The 19996-nt window shown below is 29.7% G+C and overlaps 2 protein-coding genes across 4 annotated transcripts in view; one reads left to right on the forward strand and one right to left on the reverse strand.

Moving 5' to 3' along the window:
* The window catches only part of LOC117167425 (integrin beta-PS-like), a 7984-nt gene extending 2086 nt beyond the window's left edge, over positions 1-5898 (reverse strand). Inside the window, exons 1-11 of one of the 2 annotated variants that reach the window (XM_033352336.1) lie at positions 5701-5898; positions 5408-5603; positions 5103-5331; positions 4917-5019; positions 4770-4847; positions 3134-3232; positions 2886-3050; positions 2643-2801; positions 2426-2557; positions 1743-2033; positions 1153-1371 (exon numbers count right to left, since the gene is read on the reverse strand). In XM_033352336.1, the coding sequence (XP_033208227.1) occupies positions 1153-1371; positions 1743-2033; positions 2426-2557; positions 2643-2801; positions 2886-3050; positions 3134-3232; positions 4770-4847; positions 4917-5019; positions 5103-5331; positions 5408-5603; positions 5701-5844 (1815 nt within the window). In that variant the 5' untranslated portion in view covers positions 5845-5898. Of the gene's footprint in view, positions 1-1152; positions 1372-1742; positions 2034-2425; positions 2558-2642; positions 2802-2885; positions 3051-3133; positions 3233-4676; positions 4848-4916; positions 5020-5102; positions 5332-5407; positions 5604-5700 lie in introns of both variants that reach the window. The other variant, XM_033352334.1, reaches the window with a different exon arrangement.
* An 8835-nt stretch (positions 5899-14733) lies between these two features.
* The window catches only part of LOC117168489, a 14992-nt gene continuing 9729 nt past the window's right edge, over positions 14734-19996 (forward strand). Inside the window, exon 1 of one of the 2 annotated variants that reach the window (XM_033354190.1) lies at positions 14734-14869. The gene's annotated coding sequence lies outside the window, so the exon portion shown is untranslated. Of the gene's footprint in view, positions 14870-14895; positions 15153-19996 lie in introns of those variants that run through there. The other variant, XM_033354191.1, reaches the window with a different exon arrangement.

The following is a 19996-nucleotide window of genomic DNA, read 5'->3' on the forward strand; positions in this document are numbered from 1 at the left end:
AGCTATCTAAGGATGGTACTATAGAACGCCACCTCAAGGTAGGCCTAGTGGCGCCATCTCTTGGTCAGGCCGGAAACTTATCAATCCACCCTCGTATAACGCTACTCGAATAATAGATTCTCGATTTCAAAGAAGTAAGTAATCAATTTAAAGTTCTAAATCATCTTTGCGTTGCTTAAAGTTGTTTCTACACTTTTAGAACATTTTTCATCACAAAGGATTGGTATGTATGACTTGGGGGGTATTTTTTGAGACATGTGTTAAATAACATTGGAGAGAAAAAAGCAGCAAAAAAATTTCCCCCCAATGGATTTTCTGAATATAATAATTTTTAATGAACTTGCACAGGTGGCGACGATTATTTGAACCCGTGTTAGCACCACCAAATTTTTCTCGGGAGTTTTAAGAGGGAACACCATTTGTTTCAGAATAAAATTAGGGAAAAAAGCAAAAAACATGGCATATTCCATTTCTCATTTAGCCTTAGTGGCGGTGCTAAATCGTTGGACCTAGTACCCCCACAGATTTGAAATTTCTCATGTAATTTACGTGAAAAAAATTGAGTAAAAAATTGCAAATGTTATAACTTTGTCAAATCTTATCAAAATGAACCATCTGCGCCTTAGGAGTGAGAGCTTTTGGCACGCAGAAGCAATGACCGTGAGCAAAATTGATGCCTTTGACAAAATTCAAAATAAGGATCATCTGATTTTTTTTAAATTGTCTTATTCTATATTTTCCAAGTAAATTACATCAAACTTGGTCAAAAGACAAAGATTATAATTAAACATGAATAGTAATATGTGCAATGCCAAACTTCGGTAAAAATCAAAATGGTATGCACAATACTATTTATTTTAAATTATACATTTTTTCTTTTGACCGCGTTTGGCTTAATTTTGTTGGGAAGTATTGAAAATATAGACCTGATATTAAACCTTTAATATGAATATACTGGGTCAGTATATTTTATTATAGTAGACCCGGTACTAGCTCAGGAAAATAAAAGGTACCGGCTGAATATAGAAAGTGCCAGTAACTTATTCTCATATAAATTACATGGTAAATTGGAAATCGGTGGGGCATCTCTAAATATTATCCGATCAGAATCCGATCTGAATTGTATGAACTTGAAAGACTCAAAAAACAAACCGGGCATTCTTCGCAAAATTGTCCCAAATAACGTTTATTTCCATTCTGTTGACAATGGCATTTTCCGCAAATGCAATCACCATGACCACTGCAAATCTCGCTCGTACTATCCGTTGGTATACACGTACTATTAGTTTCCTTGCAATCGCAAGTCTCACCAGTCCAACCTGGAAGGCAATTGCACGTGCCACATTCACACTTTCCTCGTCCACCGCAAACCTGAAGAAGATGCTTCATGTTATTAAGAAAAAGCAAAAAGGCTGTTAAAGAAATGTAGGTGTTAAAACTTCTTTTACTAGGCTCAAATTTACTACAGTTATTTTTAGTTAACCTGAAATAATCTTAACCGGTTCTTGTTAAATAAAATGCAGTAACCTACTTGCAACAGGATTATAACATTATCATTTGAAAATAAAGATTTACAATTATAAGTATATGTTCTTTACTGTTATACTACTGGCCTGGTACCAAGCCTGTAGTGTAAACGATACTCGGCCATTATGTCTTATAATAGTGGGCCCAGTACAGAACGTAGCAATTATTCGGGATTTTCACAATACTGTTCCACACGATATGATACAAATTCTTACCAATTTTTCATGATTTCGTTTGCAAGAAAAATTGTCACATTCACAATACTTTCCATAAAAAACTTCTCGTGGATTATTTCGTTTGTTACAATCACAAACTCCACATTTGCAAGTTCCATGTCCACTGCAAATTTGGTCATCTCCATTGGAACTACAATCTTCAACTTCATTGGAATCGTGAATTTTTCCTTTACATTCACAAGATTTGCCATAAAAGCCTTCGTTACAGTAACATACACCACATGCCAAAGTTCCATTTCCTCTACATATTGGACTGTTCGGTACGTTGCTCTGTTATAGAAAATAATATTTTTACGTATTCACAAAAATTATATACACTGGAACTTTTATTGAAGCAGTCTAGATTTACGCCGTTCTGAGAGAATTGTTGCTGCGGCTGTTTCATGGTAAGAGAGGACCCCGCAGGGTCAAGAAAGCCCTGCACAATGATATGTGACCACCAGCAGTGTAACGACGAAAGGGACAGTACGTGGGTACTCACGCGCGTATATTGTGTAATATTATGTATTCCAATTGGGAATGGTTCACAGGCCCTGACTGTTTACGTTTTGGCGGTCTGAAGTTAGTGGCAAGGCCGAGGCAAACAATGCCCGAAACAGTTCTTCATTCCAAGTTCCAGTGTATTTGAAAGAAAGAGAAGTGAGTGAAACAAGAAGAATTACCGGATGACCACCTCTGTCGCAGGGACAGTCACATATTAGCTGCAAGTCGATGGTGAGACTTTCGTGCAAGCCTGTTGGCCTCACTTGGATACTTTGTTGCCATTCGGCTCGGTTCTCAGGACAATTTCGCGCCTATTCGTTGGAAAGAAATTTGATGTAAATGAAAAGATAGCATACTTAATGAACCCTTTGCTCTCCATCGTTTTACGCGGAATACCTTTATAACCACGTCAAACTCGACGGTATTACCGACACGAAGGCCTCCACATTCACGCCTTTCCTTAGGCTCTGCGGTTTCTTTTAGACACTTCGAAAAGTATTTTATGTCAATCGATCTTGTAGCATTGTCAGTCAACGTCACAGAATTCACCAGTTTCTGTAAAACGAAATATTTGCTTGATTATTAGATAAATGTGTTTTCAGTGACTATACAGTTAAAAATCTAAAACAAAAATTATACCTCGTATTCTTTTCTGATTAACGCAACGACATTATTCGATTCATTGTCCAAGAGACCAATCGACGAACCACTTATGCTATTAGTCAAAAGTTGGTATGTTAAATTTCGTTGGATTGGGACTGCAAAGATGATGTTGATATTGTTCTCACTAGCAATTTTATTGATCTAAAAATTAGGTATAAAATATTTTTTTTAAAACATATGCTGCTATAGATAAAAGGTGCTAATCAAATAAAAAATATCTTTACTTGTGAAATTGATGGGTAGTCTTGAAACAAAGAGAAAGTGTAATAACCATCTTCGTCCAGGTGACAAAGACCATCATTTGGTTCCACGATACCTGCAAGCTAATGTATTATATCATCACATATTGTTATCATTATTAAAATCAGGGTGGCAACCAAAATGCAAAAACAAATTTCCAATCAGATCCCGGTTTTTTTTTACTTTGCAAAAATTCGTCTCGGGCATTAAAATGATAAAATTCAAGAATTTGAAGCATCGGCTAATTATGAAATTACGAATTATAAATTATTTAAAAATTACAAATAATTTATAATGCTGTATGTAATCAGAAATTTAAAATTATTTAACTATTAAGGCTTTCAATTTGAAACAGTTCAGTGTTTAATCAAAATCATTTTTAACGTTAATTTCAAAATAGTTACTTGTGAAGAGATTTAAAATTTAGATCTGAAAATTAAAAAGGACATTTTTGACAGTAAACTCTTTTAGAATTACTTATTGTAAACTGAATGATTTCATACTTGAAAATGTTACGAATTGAACTTCCTAAACTCAAAAGAATTGAAAATTGAATTTATCTAAAATTGCATAATTTTGTATAATATCCAGTGAGTGGCATTTGAATCTAAATTCTTGCATAAAATTTAATTGAGAAAAAAATTCACAATCAGTCAATTTAAAAAAATACAAGTATATTTATATGATTTTTTCAGATACTTCTGATAAATTTTAGAGCAACAGAATTTGATCGATGATCAACCAACACTTTTATAAAATTTTATATTTAAGTTCATCATTAGCAAAACGATTTTCGTCAAATAAATTATTCTTTTCTTGCAAAAAACATTTAAATCATGACAAATATCATTATGTCCAAATGACAAAGTTCCTCCCCCAAGAGACCAAGTGAAAAGGTGTTAACTCATGGAGACAACATGAAAAGGTGTTAACTCACGTGGTGAACTCTCGAAGCTTCAAAATCCTATATAAATTATATTGTGGACATCAGCACCCCCAACTCTGTTAAACTTTTTCATTTAGTCTCCACGAGTTAGTTCCTTTTCATATTTCTTTTCTCCTAGATGGAACCTTTTCAGTTGGACACGTCGTAACTTAAATTTATTTTATTTTATTCACCCAGGTGGAAAAATTATATATAGTTTGTATATAGTGTAAATTTTTATATATAATAATCATTTGTTTTATATTACAAATTTATAAAACAAATGAATATTATATATAATACTTCAGACTATGTATACACTATACATAATATTTCCGCCTGGGCAATGAATTATTCATATATTGCAAAATCAAAGAATAATAGTGGTGCGCCAAATGGCCACCTGAAGCACATCCATTATTTACGGTTTAAAATTGTTTTTCTTATCAAATTCACTTTTTCTTTTAGGTTCACCAATGTACCCTCCTCTCCCCTTTTCCCACGTCTAAAACAATTTTGATCCATTTCCCGGAGCAGCGGTCACCCTGTAAAATCTATATTTTGTTTAATGATTTAAGTTCATTTTAATAATAGAAAAGTACTTTGCCATCGCCAGCAATATGATAATCAGCATCAGTGGAAAATACAATAAGATGTCGAGCTCTAGGTCTCCAACCAATATCTTTGGTGCATACCATTGCTTGCAACATTGCATCTAATCCACCCTCAGGTGCATCCAGATTTCCAGAAACTGATGCCTGCTGCACACGTATCTAAAAAACAAATTTTCTTGCAAGCTGCTTAATAATTTAATTTAGTAAACTTATTCAAATTGAAAATACCTTGAAAAGTGAAATATCTTCTGTCAAAGACATTTGGTTCCTGTACCCGTAAGGCGTTGCACATGGCCTTGAAGTTTGAGCAAGGATGCAAGGAGTCACCAATCTGTATTACATATTTCAAAATAATTTCCTTGAGGACAAAATGTAAAAAGATTAATCTATAAATAGAAATTTGAATTTAGGCACTTTTCTGGTTGGGTGTGAGTCATGGGTAGAACAACTTTGTCAACGAAACTACCAAAACCAAGACGAAAATTGGACGTAATTTTTCTCATAGCATCAGCTAACTGAAATCCAAGCTCTGAAAGTTGATCTCGATAAGGTTCCATTGATGCAGAAAGGTCCATGAGATAATATAGATCGACCGGATAGTCTTCCGCTTGGCTGTATTTCAAAGATACATGTTTCTCTTCCCCTGATTAATTAATTTAATTAGTTAATATTAGATAATAAATGATGAAACGAAAATGTATAAAATATTTAAGATAGACCTTTTCTAAGTTGAAGTCGAATTTTTTGAGGCTGGACCTGTACTGGATCGCGGTTTTTGCCATTTGAAATTGGACGATTTTCCACAAATTCCACTTCAGAAGAATCACTTATCGCTTTGGATTTATCTCCACACCATAATTCACCTTCCTTTTCGTATCGTTCTCTTGTCACACAACGAACAACGGGTGGAGAAATCTTAAAATTCAAGATAATCAACTTATAACACTAATTACTACATTTCTACGCATAAGGATACTTTTTATATGAAACTAAAACTCTTTCGAAATATTACATTGTCAGAACACCAAATACAATTGATCGTTTGTAGGCAACTCGTACAGTTTTGTTGTTCAGCACAGAAACTTTCTTCATTTTTATGTTCTGCTAGTGTCACTAAAATTACATTGAGAACAATAAATAAAATTCTATAAAGCATACTGCACAATACACTTTTTCCTTTATAGCAATATTTAAAACAGAACGGCTATATGAAGTGTAAAGTTCTCGCGACACTGAAAGGATACTGCAGCATAGCAAGGAAATGAGTTTGCGATAAAACAATGCGTCATGTGTCGCATTCGACATATGTCGTCTTTTTTCCTTTTATTTGTAGTAATTACATTCAAAATCCGCAAGCTACTTAATATTAGTCTAAGTAACATGAATTTAGAAAAAGGAGTTAGGTCTTCATAGTATCTTCTGTTACTAGAACATTCATTCTAACTCTTTAATGTAGGTTGCTTTATTAAAAAATTTTAATGACTACCAATGTTGGACATAAATATAATTTAGATTATTGTTTGTCTTTTTCAGTTCTTAAATTAGTATTACTACTAAGACTACTAATATTACTATGAGGAAAACATAAGCATAAAAATAATATTAAATTCTATGATACTTGATAATATATTAATCATCTGAGAAATTTTTATAATTCAAAACCAAATTATAGTTTTGAATATGCAATTCTAAAACAGTTTAAGTTTTTAGGACTTTTAACTACAAAAATGTGTAATCAAATCTTAAATGTTAAATAATTTCTTCTGAAGATCCTTGATTTTTGAAAGTTCCTAATTTCAAATTCCAAATTTCTTTTAGTTGCAAATTCACATATAAAAATCGTAGGACAATTTCACTATTAAATGTTTTACAATTGCAAAATTTCATATTCAAAGTCTTGATAGTGAGTTTTAAATTTGATAATTTTATATTCAAATATTCTAAATTGTTTGGTTGCAATTTTAGTTAGATTCAAATTTAATAATTTTAGATTTAAATATTCTCGTTATTTAAAAGTGTTCCAAAAGATATTGTACATTTTTAACTGAAGATTTTTAAAAATTAATCATTTGAAATTGAAAAATATTTGACTGGAAGACTTAAAAATGAATGTATGCTAAATGAAGTATTAAAAAAAAAAAAGTTAGATATAATATTTTTTTAGTATTGAATAAAATTCGAATTCGTTTAATTATAAGCGTCCCGTATACACAGTAAAAAAATGAGCTGTGACAGGGATATTATTCCCCATTATAGCTAAACATTTAGCTGAAAACGAACGAAGAAATTAAGAAAGATCCCTAGATCAGCGAAAATGAATATCCTTGACCATTTTCCATATACCAGGGATATCGTCTAGTCAAACCCCTAATAAGTATAGCTATAATAAGGATATTAAGAATAGGTGCCTGAAGGAATTATCGGAAGAGCGCCGATGCATTGTGGGAGCAGCGAAATAAAGTGGCAACGGTCTAAGCGGGAGCAGTGACAGTTCAGATTTACTTTGGACAATTAAACGCTTTTTACCACTTTAAATGTGCGCGAATGTTAATATTAAATTGAGTTTATGATGCGGTAATAATAATTTACAATTGTTTTGATTGTAGGCGATAACTATATTGAAATATCAAGAAACGCGATAAAAACAACAAACTTGACCTCCAAATGTATTATACGGTTTTCAGGGAAATTCATTTTCGCGATACCAGACCAAAGATTGGCTACTGTAAGTTAAAATATTTCTATAACTAAATTTTTTTCTGATCTAAAGATAATAAAATTACACATAATCTGTCAAAAATAATAAACTCTCCAACTTAGCAATTTTGTTCAAATTACTGATTTACGAGAACAGTTTACATAAAGTAACTAAATGTTTAACTTTTCTAACTAAACGTTTTACCTAATCTAAGCGGACACTTTCTTTGAGTTTAATATATTCTCGAGTCACTCGTTCACCTCAAGGATTTTTTTCCGTGTATGTATAGTAATTAAAAATTACTTCAATTTGATCGGTGAAAAATAATAGTGAGTTTATTTTTTAATATTAGAACAAATTTTCTTATCAACTTATTATATTAAATTAAAATTTTTTTATTCAATAAAAATTAAAAATTTTAGACTTTCTGTAGCTTTGGCTATGAAAAATTCCATTTGGTTTTTATTTTAAACCCTCAAATTTTAATCAGTTCGCATTGAAAATGGTTTAAATTCAAAAATGTCAATTTTAAATAACTGAATTTAGGAGACCTTAAATAAATAATAATAAAAAATGATCTGATTTTAAAAAATTTAGTCTGCAATGTTTAGACCTTAGGATTAAAATTTTTCAATTTCAACCACTTTTAACTGTCAAATTTAAATGTTTAATTTCAAATTTATAACATACTTTCAACGCTCGGTATAAGAACCCCCGGTTTACGATATACCTATTATTAATATCCTGGGCGGTTTCAGGATGAGGGAGCCGTGGGACCGAGAGAGAAATGATGCTCAATCAAGCGTGACAAACATTATGAGGACCGCACTCTCAGCGCATTAGTCGCATCAGGTTTCGTCATGCGTCCAAATCCAACCGAAATAGATCATGCGCCCCTGTCTCTTTACGCTCGAATTCCCCTGATTTATCATCAGGGTCACGGCAAGCCATGCCCGAAATAGTTCTTATATCAGGAGTTGAATGTACTTTTTAATTTTTAATTCTAGAAGCTTAGAATTCATAAAAGTTTTTCTTTGAATAATTTATTGTTAGTTTAGTTTTGAATACTTGAATGAAATATTTTTCAAGTTTGAATATTTAAACCGGAAGTTTATTAAGAATTCAATTTTTAGTGGCTACCCAAAAATATCGAGATCGCATTGGAGTAATTTAAAAAAATAATTTCTAAAAATAAAATATTAACAAAATATGTAGGAACTTTTTATATCCAATCCCTGAGCTTACATATAACATTAATTGTACACGTATTGAATTAAAAAGTCATCCGGAAACCTATTTTGAAGGCAAGAACAATTGAAATTAATTAATTAATAGTGAATTGAATATGAAAAAACTAAGCGCTGTTGTTTATGAACAGGTACTTAATAATTTCATAGTAATTTATTTATTATTTTCAAATAGTATTAAAAATTATTATTCCCTAGAACAGAAGAAACTAAACGCGTGCATAGCACGTGATTGATATTGCTTGTTTATTAATAATTTAGTACGAGAAATATAATCCTATTATTATTAAAAATATTATTTTAATCTTGTTTAATTAGCCAATAAAAAAGCAGACTTTATTTACTTTTCTAGTGAGTTTCTCATTAATGCAGATACTATAAAGTATTGTTTCTTTTCGACACCGAGCCTGGCCACAAACGCAATTACCTCGACCGCGCAGGTGCCCGTGGTTTCTTGGCAATCGCAATACTCACTACTCTTTTCTGACCAGCAATTCCATCTTCTGCACACGCAATTCTCTCGTTCAGAACACATTTAAAACGACACTCTAGGCGCCAATGAAGGAAGAGTAGATAATAAGCTCTTTCAGAATTTCCAACATTTTTCCATGGTCTCCGTATACAATTACTTGAGTAGGCGAAAGTCGGAGGAAATTAATCGAAAATACAGTAGTGTAATCTGTCAAAGAAGATATTATGTGTAATCACCTTGAGTGTGAAATAGAAAAAAAATATTGTAAGTGTCAATTTAGTGGCGAACATGACCGCGTGAAGCAGTAATGATGTGCATCTATCAAATTCATGGAATTTTGTGTACATACATCATTCGCATTTCATAGCTTGTTACCTTCTCATAATAATGAGAAGGTATTAGTTGTATGTAAACACTGACTACCGTGGATTTTTTAAATATTCACGACGTCTTTGTCGTCTGTATACCTGATAAATTTTGAAATACTAATCGGATTAGGTTGCAATTTGGCACACAGTTTTAGAGACCAAAAATAAAGTTTGAGTTCATTAACCAGCTATTCTGAACAATATGACAAAAACGTAGATCATTTTCAAAAAATTTTTAACAATTTTTTAAATTCCAAAATTCTATATACGAATATTTGTTGTGATCAGAAAGTCGAAAAATGTATCCCTACGACTATTTTGAATTAAAAGAAAATTACCAGAGTACTAGCATTTACAACATTAAGAAAAATGCAAATTTTAAGCTAAACAATACCCGATATGAAAAATGTCAGGATAAGAAAAACGTTGCTTTTGGAAAACTCTACAAGATTATCATAATAACTTTTTAAACTTTCTTGATAAATCGAAAATTTAAATTTTGATCGGACAAATTAAAAATCAGAAATTCCATTTCTACATTCTCCTTGTAATGAGAAGGTATTGGTTTTATATGAAAAATGACTTTCGCGGATTCCATAAAATGGCAAGGTTTTGAGACCCTCTAGGTCAGGAAAAAAAGAAATTTAAAAAAATTAGAGGATTTTGAAAATTTTTGAGATCACTTTTTTTCATATTTGAATAAAATAAAAAATACCAAAGTTGTAGCATTTTCAAAATCTAAAAAACCAAACGAAAATTAACATTTGAAGCCAAACAAAGCATGATATGGGAATAAGTCAAGAAAAGCGTTACTTTTTCAAGGCCCTACAAGATAATCTGAACAACTTTTTTAAATTTTGCAAACAAAAAATCGAAAATTCAAATTTTTGTCACAAAAAAACAAATAAAAAAGCAATAACTCCATTTTGTGGAAAAGAAAGCAAGATATGAAAAGAGATAGATTGACAAAAATTGTGCACAAAAAAAAGAATAGCAAATTTTTCAGGAATTACTTTTTTGTAGGATAAGTAGTTTTTTTTTTTTTTAAACAACATTGAAAATAAAAAAAATCATATTTGAGAAGAAGGATATAAGCTACAAAAATAAGTGAGACAAACTTTATTTAACCAAAATTTTTTACGAATATCTTTTTGATAGGAAGCACAGTTTTTTTTAATCGTAAAAAACCAGATTAAAAATTAAAAATTTATAAAAACAAGGCAATAAAAATAAGATTTTTCAGTTTCCATGCATATTATGAATTGTAATGATATAAATTTATTAAAATGATACATGTTTTAGCACAGATAAGAATGAAATTTAACGCAAAATAAGAAACAAATATTAAAGTAATCATGATAAATATAATTTGTACTTCATTTTAAAAAGTCTACATACCCAATCCCAGGCATAGGTACATAAAAAATGTATTACATTTGATATAAGAGTATTGAGCATACTGTAGAAAATTTGACATTTTGGTTAAAATCGAGTGCGCAGAACGAGATACGTGGTGAGAATGTTTCGCTAAAGCCGAAAGAGCTTTAACAAAAGAGAGTTCACAATTGCAAAATTACAATTGTCGATTCGTTGATCTTTAATTTTGAGAGGTCTGTGCCCGAGTTTGGAATAAATGCAAAGACCGAGCGTGAATATACGAATGCACGAATTTGAGAAAAATATAAAGTCCGAGCGCGTACCGTGAGGTAAATACAAAGTCAAGCGCGAGGCGCGAGAACCAACAATCACGCGGGCAGATTTTCAACCTTATTTTTGATTTGTTTGTAAAAAACAACATTAAAAATAATAAAATTAAAATTTTTAATAAACGACAAAAGATTTTTAAAAAAAGTTGTTCACAAAAAAGGACTACAAATTTGTTATAATAATTTTTTGATGTGATGCGTAGTTTTTGTTTTAATCGTGAAAAATAACTTTAAAAATAAAAACCAAATGTTTGTAAAAACGATTCAAGGTATGAAAAAATTAACAAGCAAAAGTTATGCATCCAAAAAAGATTGATAAATTTGTCTTTAATTATTATATTATGGAAGAAATTGAACGAAAAAAAAATGAAAAGACAGAAGTTGTTCAACCAATAAGATTCACAATTTTCATACACTTTTGTTATAAAAATATATGAAAAATAAAAAAAAATACATGTTTGAAAAATCAATACAAACTACAATAACACTTTATTTAACATAATTTTGCGCTTAAAGTATATATACACATTTTCTTACTCTCCAAATATAAATCAGTGAAAAATTCACTGGTTGAAATAGTAGCTAGTCATTTCACTAATTAATCAGTGATTACGAACTTATTCAATAATCAGTTCAGTAACATCAAAGTAGATCATGTGAAGCATAACCTCTAAATTTTTAATTTAAGCGTTGTTATTACTCTTTTACTTAAGTAGCAAGAAAAATTCCCTAATGAAATACATTTTGTAATTTTCGGGCTGTAAGTCTGCTGAATTAACAGCGGGATCAATATACTCGTAGAGGAAGTACTTACTTAACGGGTTCGTACATGAGTCCAATCTTGAAATTAAAGTAATATGTGAGGTTGTTTGTCATTTAAAAGCATCGGAACTTTTCACCTTTTTTTAAATTTGATCATATTTATGGGTTTTAAGTTTTCACTATGATTCTTTGATTGAATATACTAAGATATTATTTTATTAGGATTGCTAAATTGACATGGTGCAGTGCTGCAAACCCTCCAAAGTGGTTATTTCACTGAATCAATAAATAACCTTTCACTGTTTGTCAGTGACCCATTTCTAGCTATTTGATTCAGTGAAATTTCACTGATTCAGATTTAGAGAGTAGACCCCATTTATGCTTGGATGAATACTTATTTTTTATTTAACTCGTAAAAAATAACATTGAAAATAAACTAATTAAATTCATGGAAATACTATACAAGTTGCAATAAAATGTTTGAGCACAACATTGTTTTTTTTTTTTATTGGATGCACACATTTCTTTAATGATAAAAATATGACAATCAATGTTTAGAGTAGCTGGAAATCAAATTTAATACAAAATGAAGAACAAATATTAAAGTAATCGTCATAAATAAAATTTGTAATTTGTTTTTCTGTATCTGAATAATTAATCCCAGATCGAGATAAATAAATTTAATATATATTTGATGTAATTAGAAAAATAACTGAATGAAAAAATTATTATTAGACAGTATTGGCACAGAAAAAATAAAGTATGACATTTTGTTGGTAATTGGTCAAGCAGGTTAAAAACGTCAACGAATAAGAGGCTATATTACAGCTATCTCTATTTTTATTCAAAATAACTTATTCTTCTTGTTAAATATCTTCAAAGGTAATTTTTCCAGTACATGAAATACTACAGAAGAAAACCATCACATTTTCTGATCTTTAAATGTTTTTATTTTTAAAAAAGGCTGCAGTCGGCTTTGCCTTCAGGTAAGGGACAAAGCCGATGAAATACAGCTTGTCAGAAATAATTAAATTACCAAATTATTGTTTTTTCAATGTGATTAATACTTATAGAAATATAAAATAAAAAAATGTAGAACTCGAAATGAGAAAAAATGGATCAATTCAACATCTCATTAACTTTAAAAAAATCATTGACTGCTAACTGGTTGGCGCTGCCCCCCTTTACCCTATATTCTTTAATATGATACTACATTTTCTTGCGACATTTAAAAAGTAAAACGGCTTGGCATACGTAAGTGTGTTCCTGAAAATGATAAAAAATCATAAAATGAAGAAAAAATCCTATTCTTTAAAATTATATAATATTATAATTATATAATATTTAATATTATGTAATTGTTAGTGCCCGGACAAAAGTCTTTGTTCTTGATTTTGTCTTGGATAAAGATAAATAATCCTATCGTGTCTTAAGATTGGGAGACAAAAGTCGGCAATTTGTCGTTAAGCTTCATTTTTTACAAGGTATAATTTCAGATTCAATTAGATATAAAATGGAATATAAATGAATATGAAGCTGTACCGTATATAAAAAAAGTGAAAGTTAACAACGAAACTCAGGGCTTTTGGTAATTACTGAATCAGCAATTACATAATATTCAATCGAGCTCTTGATTTAGATTCAAAGAGTAGGATTTTTTTCTTGTTTTTCCATTCTTCCAGATTTTTAGAAAAACTCTTATAGATTCGACAGTGTTAAACTCATGAATTTAAAATGGTCATTTACTAAAAAGTAGTGTAAGTCTATTTATGAAGATGTTAATTAGTAATTTTTTTTTACTTACATTTTTATCAAAGAAAGCAGGTTCGGTAACCTTGAACTATTAATAGATTATTGTACTTAATAGCGAAAAATAACAAAAAATAATTACCATACTAACGCCTAGTCTGATATTTTATGCTTCTGTAATAATTCATAATTAAACATAATACTACAAATTAATTGTTTAAAATACACAATATGTATATTGAAGGAAAATAATACATAAGCAAAAGAATCGGGGTGCTTTTTTATCGTTAGTGGTTTAAAATATTTCCCAGTATGTGTATAGGCTTTTTCGGCATTACAATAGAAAGAAAATTGACTGCGACTAATAGAGATTAAAATCCACGAAAAATTTGGAAATTTTTTTTGATCTTCCTTGGATACGTGCAGAAAAAACAGAGTTCACTTTGTTGGTTGTTGCTAAGAGTCAATTTCAGACAAAATTCAGGTAGAGGATTTATTTTAATATTATTTTTTTATGCGTAAGAATTTTTATTAAATTTTTCGATTATGCCATATTATTCAGCTCTCAGTATAAGTATTATTTTGATTAAAATTAAAATAATTTTTGTACAGCAACTATTTCGTACATTACTGTAGATTAATAAATGTGTTTTGTCCTTGTGTTTGCTATTCAAATTAACGCGCCATTTAAAGTAATAGAGCAAAGGTGGGGGGAATCAGGAATTCGGCTGTTTAGAGAACGAAAAATAAACACGCAGCACCATCTACCAGGCATAACTAAAATTACATATTCATTATCAGTTTTTCTTTTTATCCAGAGACTAGGGATGAGCCTTAACAGTTATCACGGAAACATTTATTTATCGAATAAGAAAAAATCTTAGAAATAATATTTGCAAAATTAAATTCACTGGTTTTTAGGAATGAATCTGTATTATTTCTAAAAGCACTACTAATACCAATACTAATTGCAAATATCTTGCTCGCTTATCGACTTAACCTCACTTTCTCAAGCTTGTCACTTCCTTTCATTTTAAGACCAGGTGGCGCTTTTTCTGTCTTTTCCTCCATCGATGATTCTCGACAAAACGTGTTCTCGAAAAGCAGGGAAGAAACGACTGGCCACGAGGGTTTCGAGCCACTTCTTGCTGACTTTCATCATTTCATTTTGAGCAAGAGGTCAGTGTTTAAGTTTACCCCACAAAACTTTGTGATTTCTGTAAAAGTCTTGAAGGTTTTTGGCAAAACAATGAAGAATTTCACTTCCTTACGTAACGTGAATGAACCGGTACGCCCTTGAAATAAAAGAAGCTGAAAATGCCTTATGCCGTTGTTACCCCCCGCAAATTTTACTTTATTTGTGGTGAAAAGTAGTTATTCTTATTAATTTTGTGTGATTCATGTGGTTTCTAATTTTTTGGAGTCATTTTGTGTTACTTGGTTTACTGGGGTTTAAAACAAGGTGAGTTTTCTTACTTTTTTCAAAGAGAAAGCAAAACCAGATAATTATATATATTTATTCAATTCAATATTTTGGATTCGTGGTCTACATTTTTTAGTAACTCGTATTATCTATTCTTGACTTGTAATATTTTTTCGTTTTTATCTCAACTTTAGATTGTCAGCTGAGATCATTTGACAGAAACCTATTTCGAGTTTCAATTTTTTCCACACGCAAATTTTATAAGAAATATTTTAATCATGACATCGTATAATGTACTTTAGTATATTGGTTTCGTATTTTAAAGTAGTTTAAAACATTTAATTTTGAAAAATGAGCTTATCTAAGTGAAAAATTCAGATGACTGTTTTTCGACCAAGAAACTGAGGTTATGTTTAACTAACTTTTTGTGAATTTCGTGAGTTTCTATCGTTTCTATTGAAGTTCCGCAAATAGAATTTGAACACTGAAAATGATCTTCAAAGTGATAAATGCAGGTGATTTATTTTATGTGCGAAAATAAATGTTTTGACACTAATTTGGTTTTCTGGAATTTTTTTGTACATTTATACATTGATTCTTAACTTTGCTTTAGAATTTTTCAAACAGGTTTCGAAATCTTATAGTAAAAAATTCCCATTCATGTGTCGTTTACATACCGTTCATTTGATTTTTTATCAGTTTACAATTCAAGCATTCGAAAGAAATAAAAACTAAAAAGTAAAATAGACGTCGAAAGAACTGTGAAGTCTGGGAAAAAACACAATAACTAAATTATTACGATAAAGCCTGACCATGAAGTAGAATATTTTATTTTAAGTTTCCAGAAGAAAAGAACGAAAACCTGATGTCATTTATATAAAATATGCATGTATGCAGTGGTGCAATCTTAAAGATAAAGTGGTCTGGCGGTACTTTCTACAAACTACGTTATCAGTTGATTTAGAATTTAAACCCAATCCAACTATATTATTGGTTTGGAATTCATCTCTTTAACTATTTTTATGAAAAATTGTTTCGTGTTTGGTTGAAAATAAATTTTTTAAACTAAAAACTAATCTATTCCGTTTTTCGTCAAAAATTTTCCTTTTTTCAGATAACATTTAACTATTTCGTTAAAAAAATTTACCTTTTTTAGATGAAAGTTCAACTTTTTGTTGAAAATTAATGTCTTTTTTTTAAATTCGTCTTTCTTGGTAGAAATGTAATTTTCTTTTAAAAGTTGATCCGTTTTGGTTAAAAATACAATTGCATGATTGAAATAACACATGATACATGCTGCGTTGATATATCATCTTTTTTCGTTAAAAAGTCGATTATTTGATTTAAAAATGAAATACTTTATAAAGAAATTAATTTTTTATCAAAGGATTAATAATTATACTTGAAAATTCTACTATTTGCTTTTAAATTAACTTTTACGTTGAAACTTCTGTTTTGTAGAAAATTAATCTTTTTGTCTTGAGAATTCTAAAATTTGGTAAAAACTAAAACTATTCGATTAAAAATTCAACTCTTATAGATCATTTATCTTTCTGGCTAGGAAATTAAATACATTTTTTTAATTCATATATTTTTTTCAAAATTCGTCTTTTTCGTAGAAAATTCATTTTCTTGATCGAAAATAAATTTGTTTGGTTGAAAATTTAACAACTTTGTTTCAAATTTCTTTTCTCTCCAAATTAAACTATTCCACGTTTGGTTGAAACTTTATCCTGTATATTGCATAAGTTCAAAAATCAACTATTTAGCAAAAAGATCATGTATATTGTATTGAAAACTGGTCTTTCTGAGTAGAAAATTATTCTTGTTTGTCGAAAATTCAACTTTTTGCTTAAAAAATAACTATTTTGTATAGAAAATTCAAATGTTTTGTCGAAAAGCCGTGTTTTTTATAGAAAATGATTTTTCATGAAAATTCAACTTCTTCCCAATTCAAATATACGTTTGAATTTTATTCTTTTTTGTTTGAAAATTCGACTGTTTGTTGTCTATTTGTTGTCATTGAAAATTCATCCTTTTGGATTAAAAATTCCACTTTTATGATAAAAAAAGGCATTCTTCTGGTTTGAAAATGTCTTTCTTGTTTAAAAAATGTTTTTCTTAAAAAGTCCACTATCTTCATAAACATTGGTATTTTTGTCTTGAAAATCTTACTATTTGGTAAAATGTTGAACTATTTTTGGATCACTCGTCTCTTTTACTTGAAAGTTCATTTATTTGTTTGTTAATTTCAACTGTTTGATTGCATTTTCTTTGTTCAATTCGTCTTTTTGTGTTGAAAATTATATCACTTTGGATATAAAATCTTTTTTGGTTGAAAATTTAATTATTCTGTTAAAAATGCAATATATTTCGGCTTAAAATCTTAGGCATTTAAAGTGTTTCGTATGCAATTTAATATTTTTACTACATTAATTTTATTTTAAATTCGTGCACAGACCACAATGTGAAATTTTCTACATTGTATGTTAAAAACTATTATATCAAATTCATATTACAATTTCTTTTTGTGTGTACCTTGGTTTGGCACTGCTTATTCAGTTATTGCAAAATAATGTTCACATTTTATTTTTCCTGATACTAATAGGACCCTGTTGTGGTTGTTTAATCCTTTTCCCTTTTTTTAAGTATATATATATATATATCAAATACTGTAATTCAAACCCATCATAAAGTAAAGCTGAATCTTTTTTTTTATTTGACATTAAAGAAGGTTCTCAAAGCCCTTACGGTCCTGACGATCGGCTAAAATAGTTTTTAAATATATTTGGTATCTAGCGCTAATTTTTGGATCTATGGAGAAAATATTTTTTGAAGATTTTTTGAAGATTTTCAAATCTTTGAAAAGTATATAATTCTTAATTTTCATCAAAATAAAAAATTTTATTTGAATAATTTGCAATTCTTTTACCCATCTATAAGAAACTTTGACAAAAATGTATAAAATTCAACAACAATTTCAAAATTTTGAAAATGCACTCAGTTTTTTGATTTCGGTTCGAAATATATGATTAACGAACTTAGCCTTTATTTTGGGGACCTTCAGAAGTGTATCAAATGCGGACTCGATTGGACAAATTCTTCCAAAGTTAGCGTGGCTACAACATTCAGGTAACCATACAGACAGACGTACAGGCAGGCAGGCACCGACAAAATTTTATGATTTTCGGATTCTGTGCGCGCCGAAACGTAAAGATCCGTTAATAACCAGAGATCGAAAAATTGGCCGATTACATTACACTAACGTTTTTAATTTTCATCGAAATTAAAAATGTCATTTGGATAATTTGCAAGTATTTTTGTCAAGTATCGGAGACATTGACAACATTTTCGGAAACTTGAAAAAAAATGGTTTAAAATATTGAAAAAGCTATAATTTTTTAAGTTGTGTGCTAATCGAAAAATTCGGCTAGAATAGTTTAAAATGTATTTGGTATCTACTGAAAATTTTGAATAAAATTTTTGGATTCATGAAAAAAATCATTTTTTCTATTTTTTGAAAATTTTCAAATTTTCGGTAAGTATATAGCTTTTAAAATTTTCATGAAAATTAAACATTTTATTTAGATAATTTGCAAGTCTTTGACCCACATATGAGAAACTTTCACAAACATTTTTGTAAGTTAGAAAAAAATGAAAAATTTTGAAAACGCTATAATTTTTAAAATTTTGGGCTAATCGAAAAATTCGGGTAGAATAGTTTTGAAATATATTTGGTATCTGGTGAAAATTTGGAATTAAATTTTTGGATCTATAAAGAAAAAATCATTTTTTCTATTTTTTGAAATTTTTGAAATTTTTAAAAGTATATAACTTTTCTAATTTTCATCAAAATAAAAAATTTTATTGAGATGATTAGCAAGTCTTCTCTCCATATATAAGAAACTTTGAGAACAATTTATAAAATTAAAAAAAATAATCAAAATTTGAAAATGTTTTGAACGAATTTAGCCTTTATTTTTGGGACCTTCATAAGTGTATAAAATGCGGACTCGATTGGACAAATCCCTCAAAAGTTAGCGTGGCTACAACATTCAGGTAACCATACATACAGACACCGATGAAATTTTATGGTTTTCTGATTGTGTGAGTGCCGAAACGTAAAGATCCGTTAAAAACCAGAGATTGAACATTTGGACGATTACATTACATTCTCAGGAATCAGAATGTAAAAAGCCCAAAATTGGTAACGTACTTTATGGATGGCCCATAAATAAAAGATAAAACCCACTGCATAGACGTATAATTTGCAAAAAAAACCCTTAAAAATTCTGCATTTTAAAATGTCCAATGTTTCCAATTTGACTGTATTTTTTACAAAAGTACGAGTTGCTTTCTCTCTGCGATGAAGAAATCTCTTGATTTGAACGCGCCAGACTTTACTCATTTCCTAACATGAAAAATGTGGCTTTATCTAATGTTATCGAGCTCATCAAAGACGTAAAATTCTCTTAAAAGAAACTCCGTTTACGTCATGATATGATAGTGCATAATCCAAATACTGTCTACTAGCTAAGTCGTCAATTAAGAACTATCAATAAAGATTTTGCTGTTGGGCTATAAGAATTAATAGATTACCAAGCATCTAAGCTAATGAACTCTAAAAGTCTACACGCTTTGCACTATTCGCCAAATGTCGAATCATTCTGAGGCGCCAGAGGAAAAATATTTTGGTATACCACGTGTTTACTACGACGCATTTCTCGGGATATGAATATAGGTATAACTATTTACGTTAATCAACTGGTAAACGCAAGACCTAAATTGAATACAAGACTGTTTACAAAATTGTGAATTCCTATTCTCTCGACATCACAATTTTTCTAATTTATTTGAGAACATCCACAAAAGGTCATCCATAA

This window comes from Belonocnema kinseyi, chromosome 2, assembly GCF_010883055.1.
Source record: "Belonocnema kinseyi isolate 2016_QV_RU_SX_M_011 chromosome 2, B_treatae_v1, whole genome shotgun sequence".
Taxonomy (NCBI): domain Eukaryota; kingdom Metazoa; phylum Arthropoda; class Insecta; order Hymenoptera; family Cynipidae; genus Belonocnema; species Belonocnema kinseyi.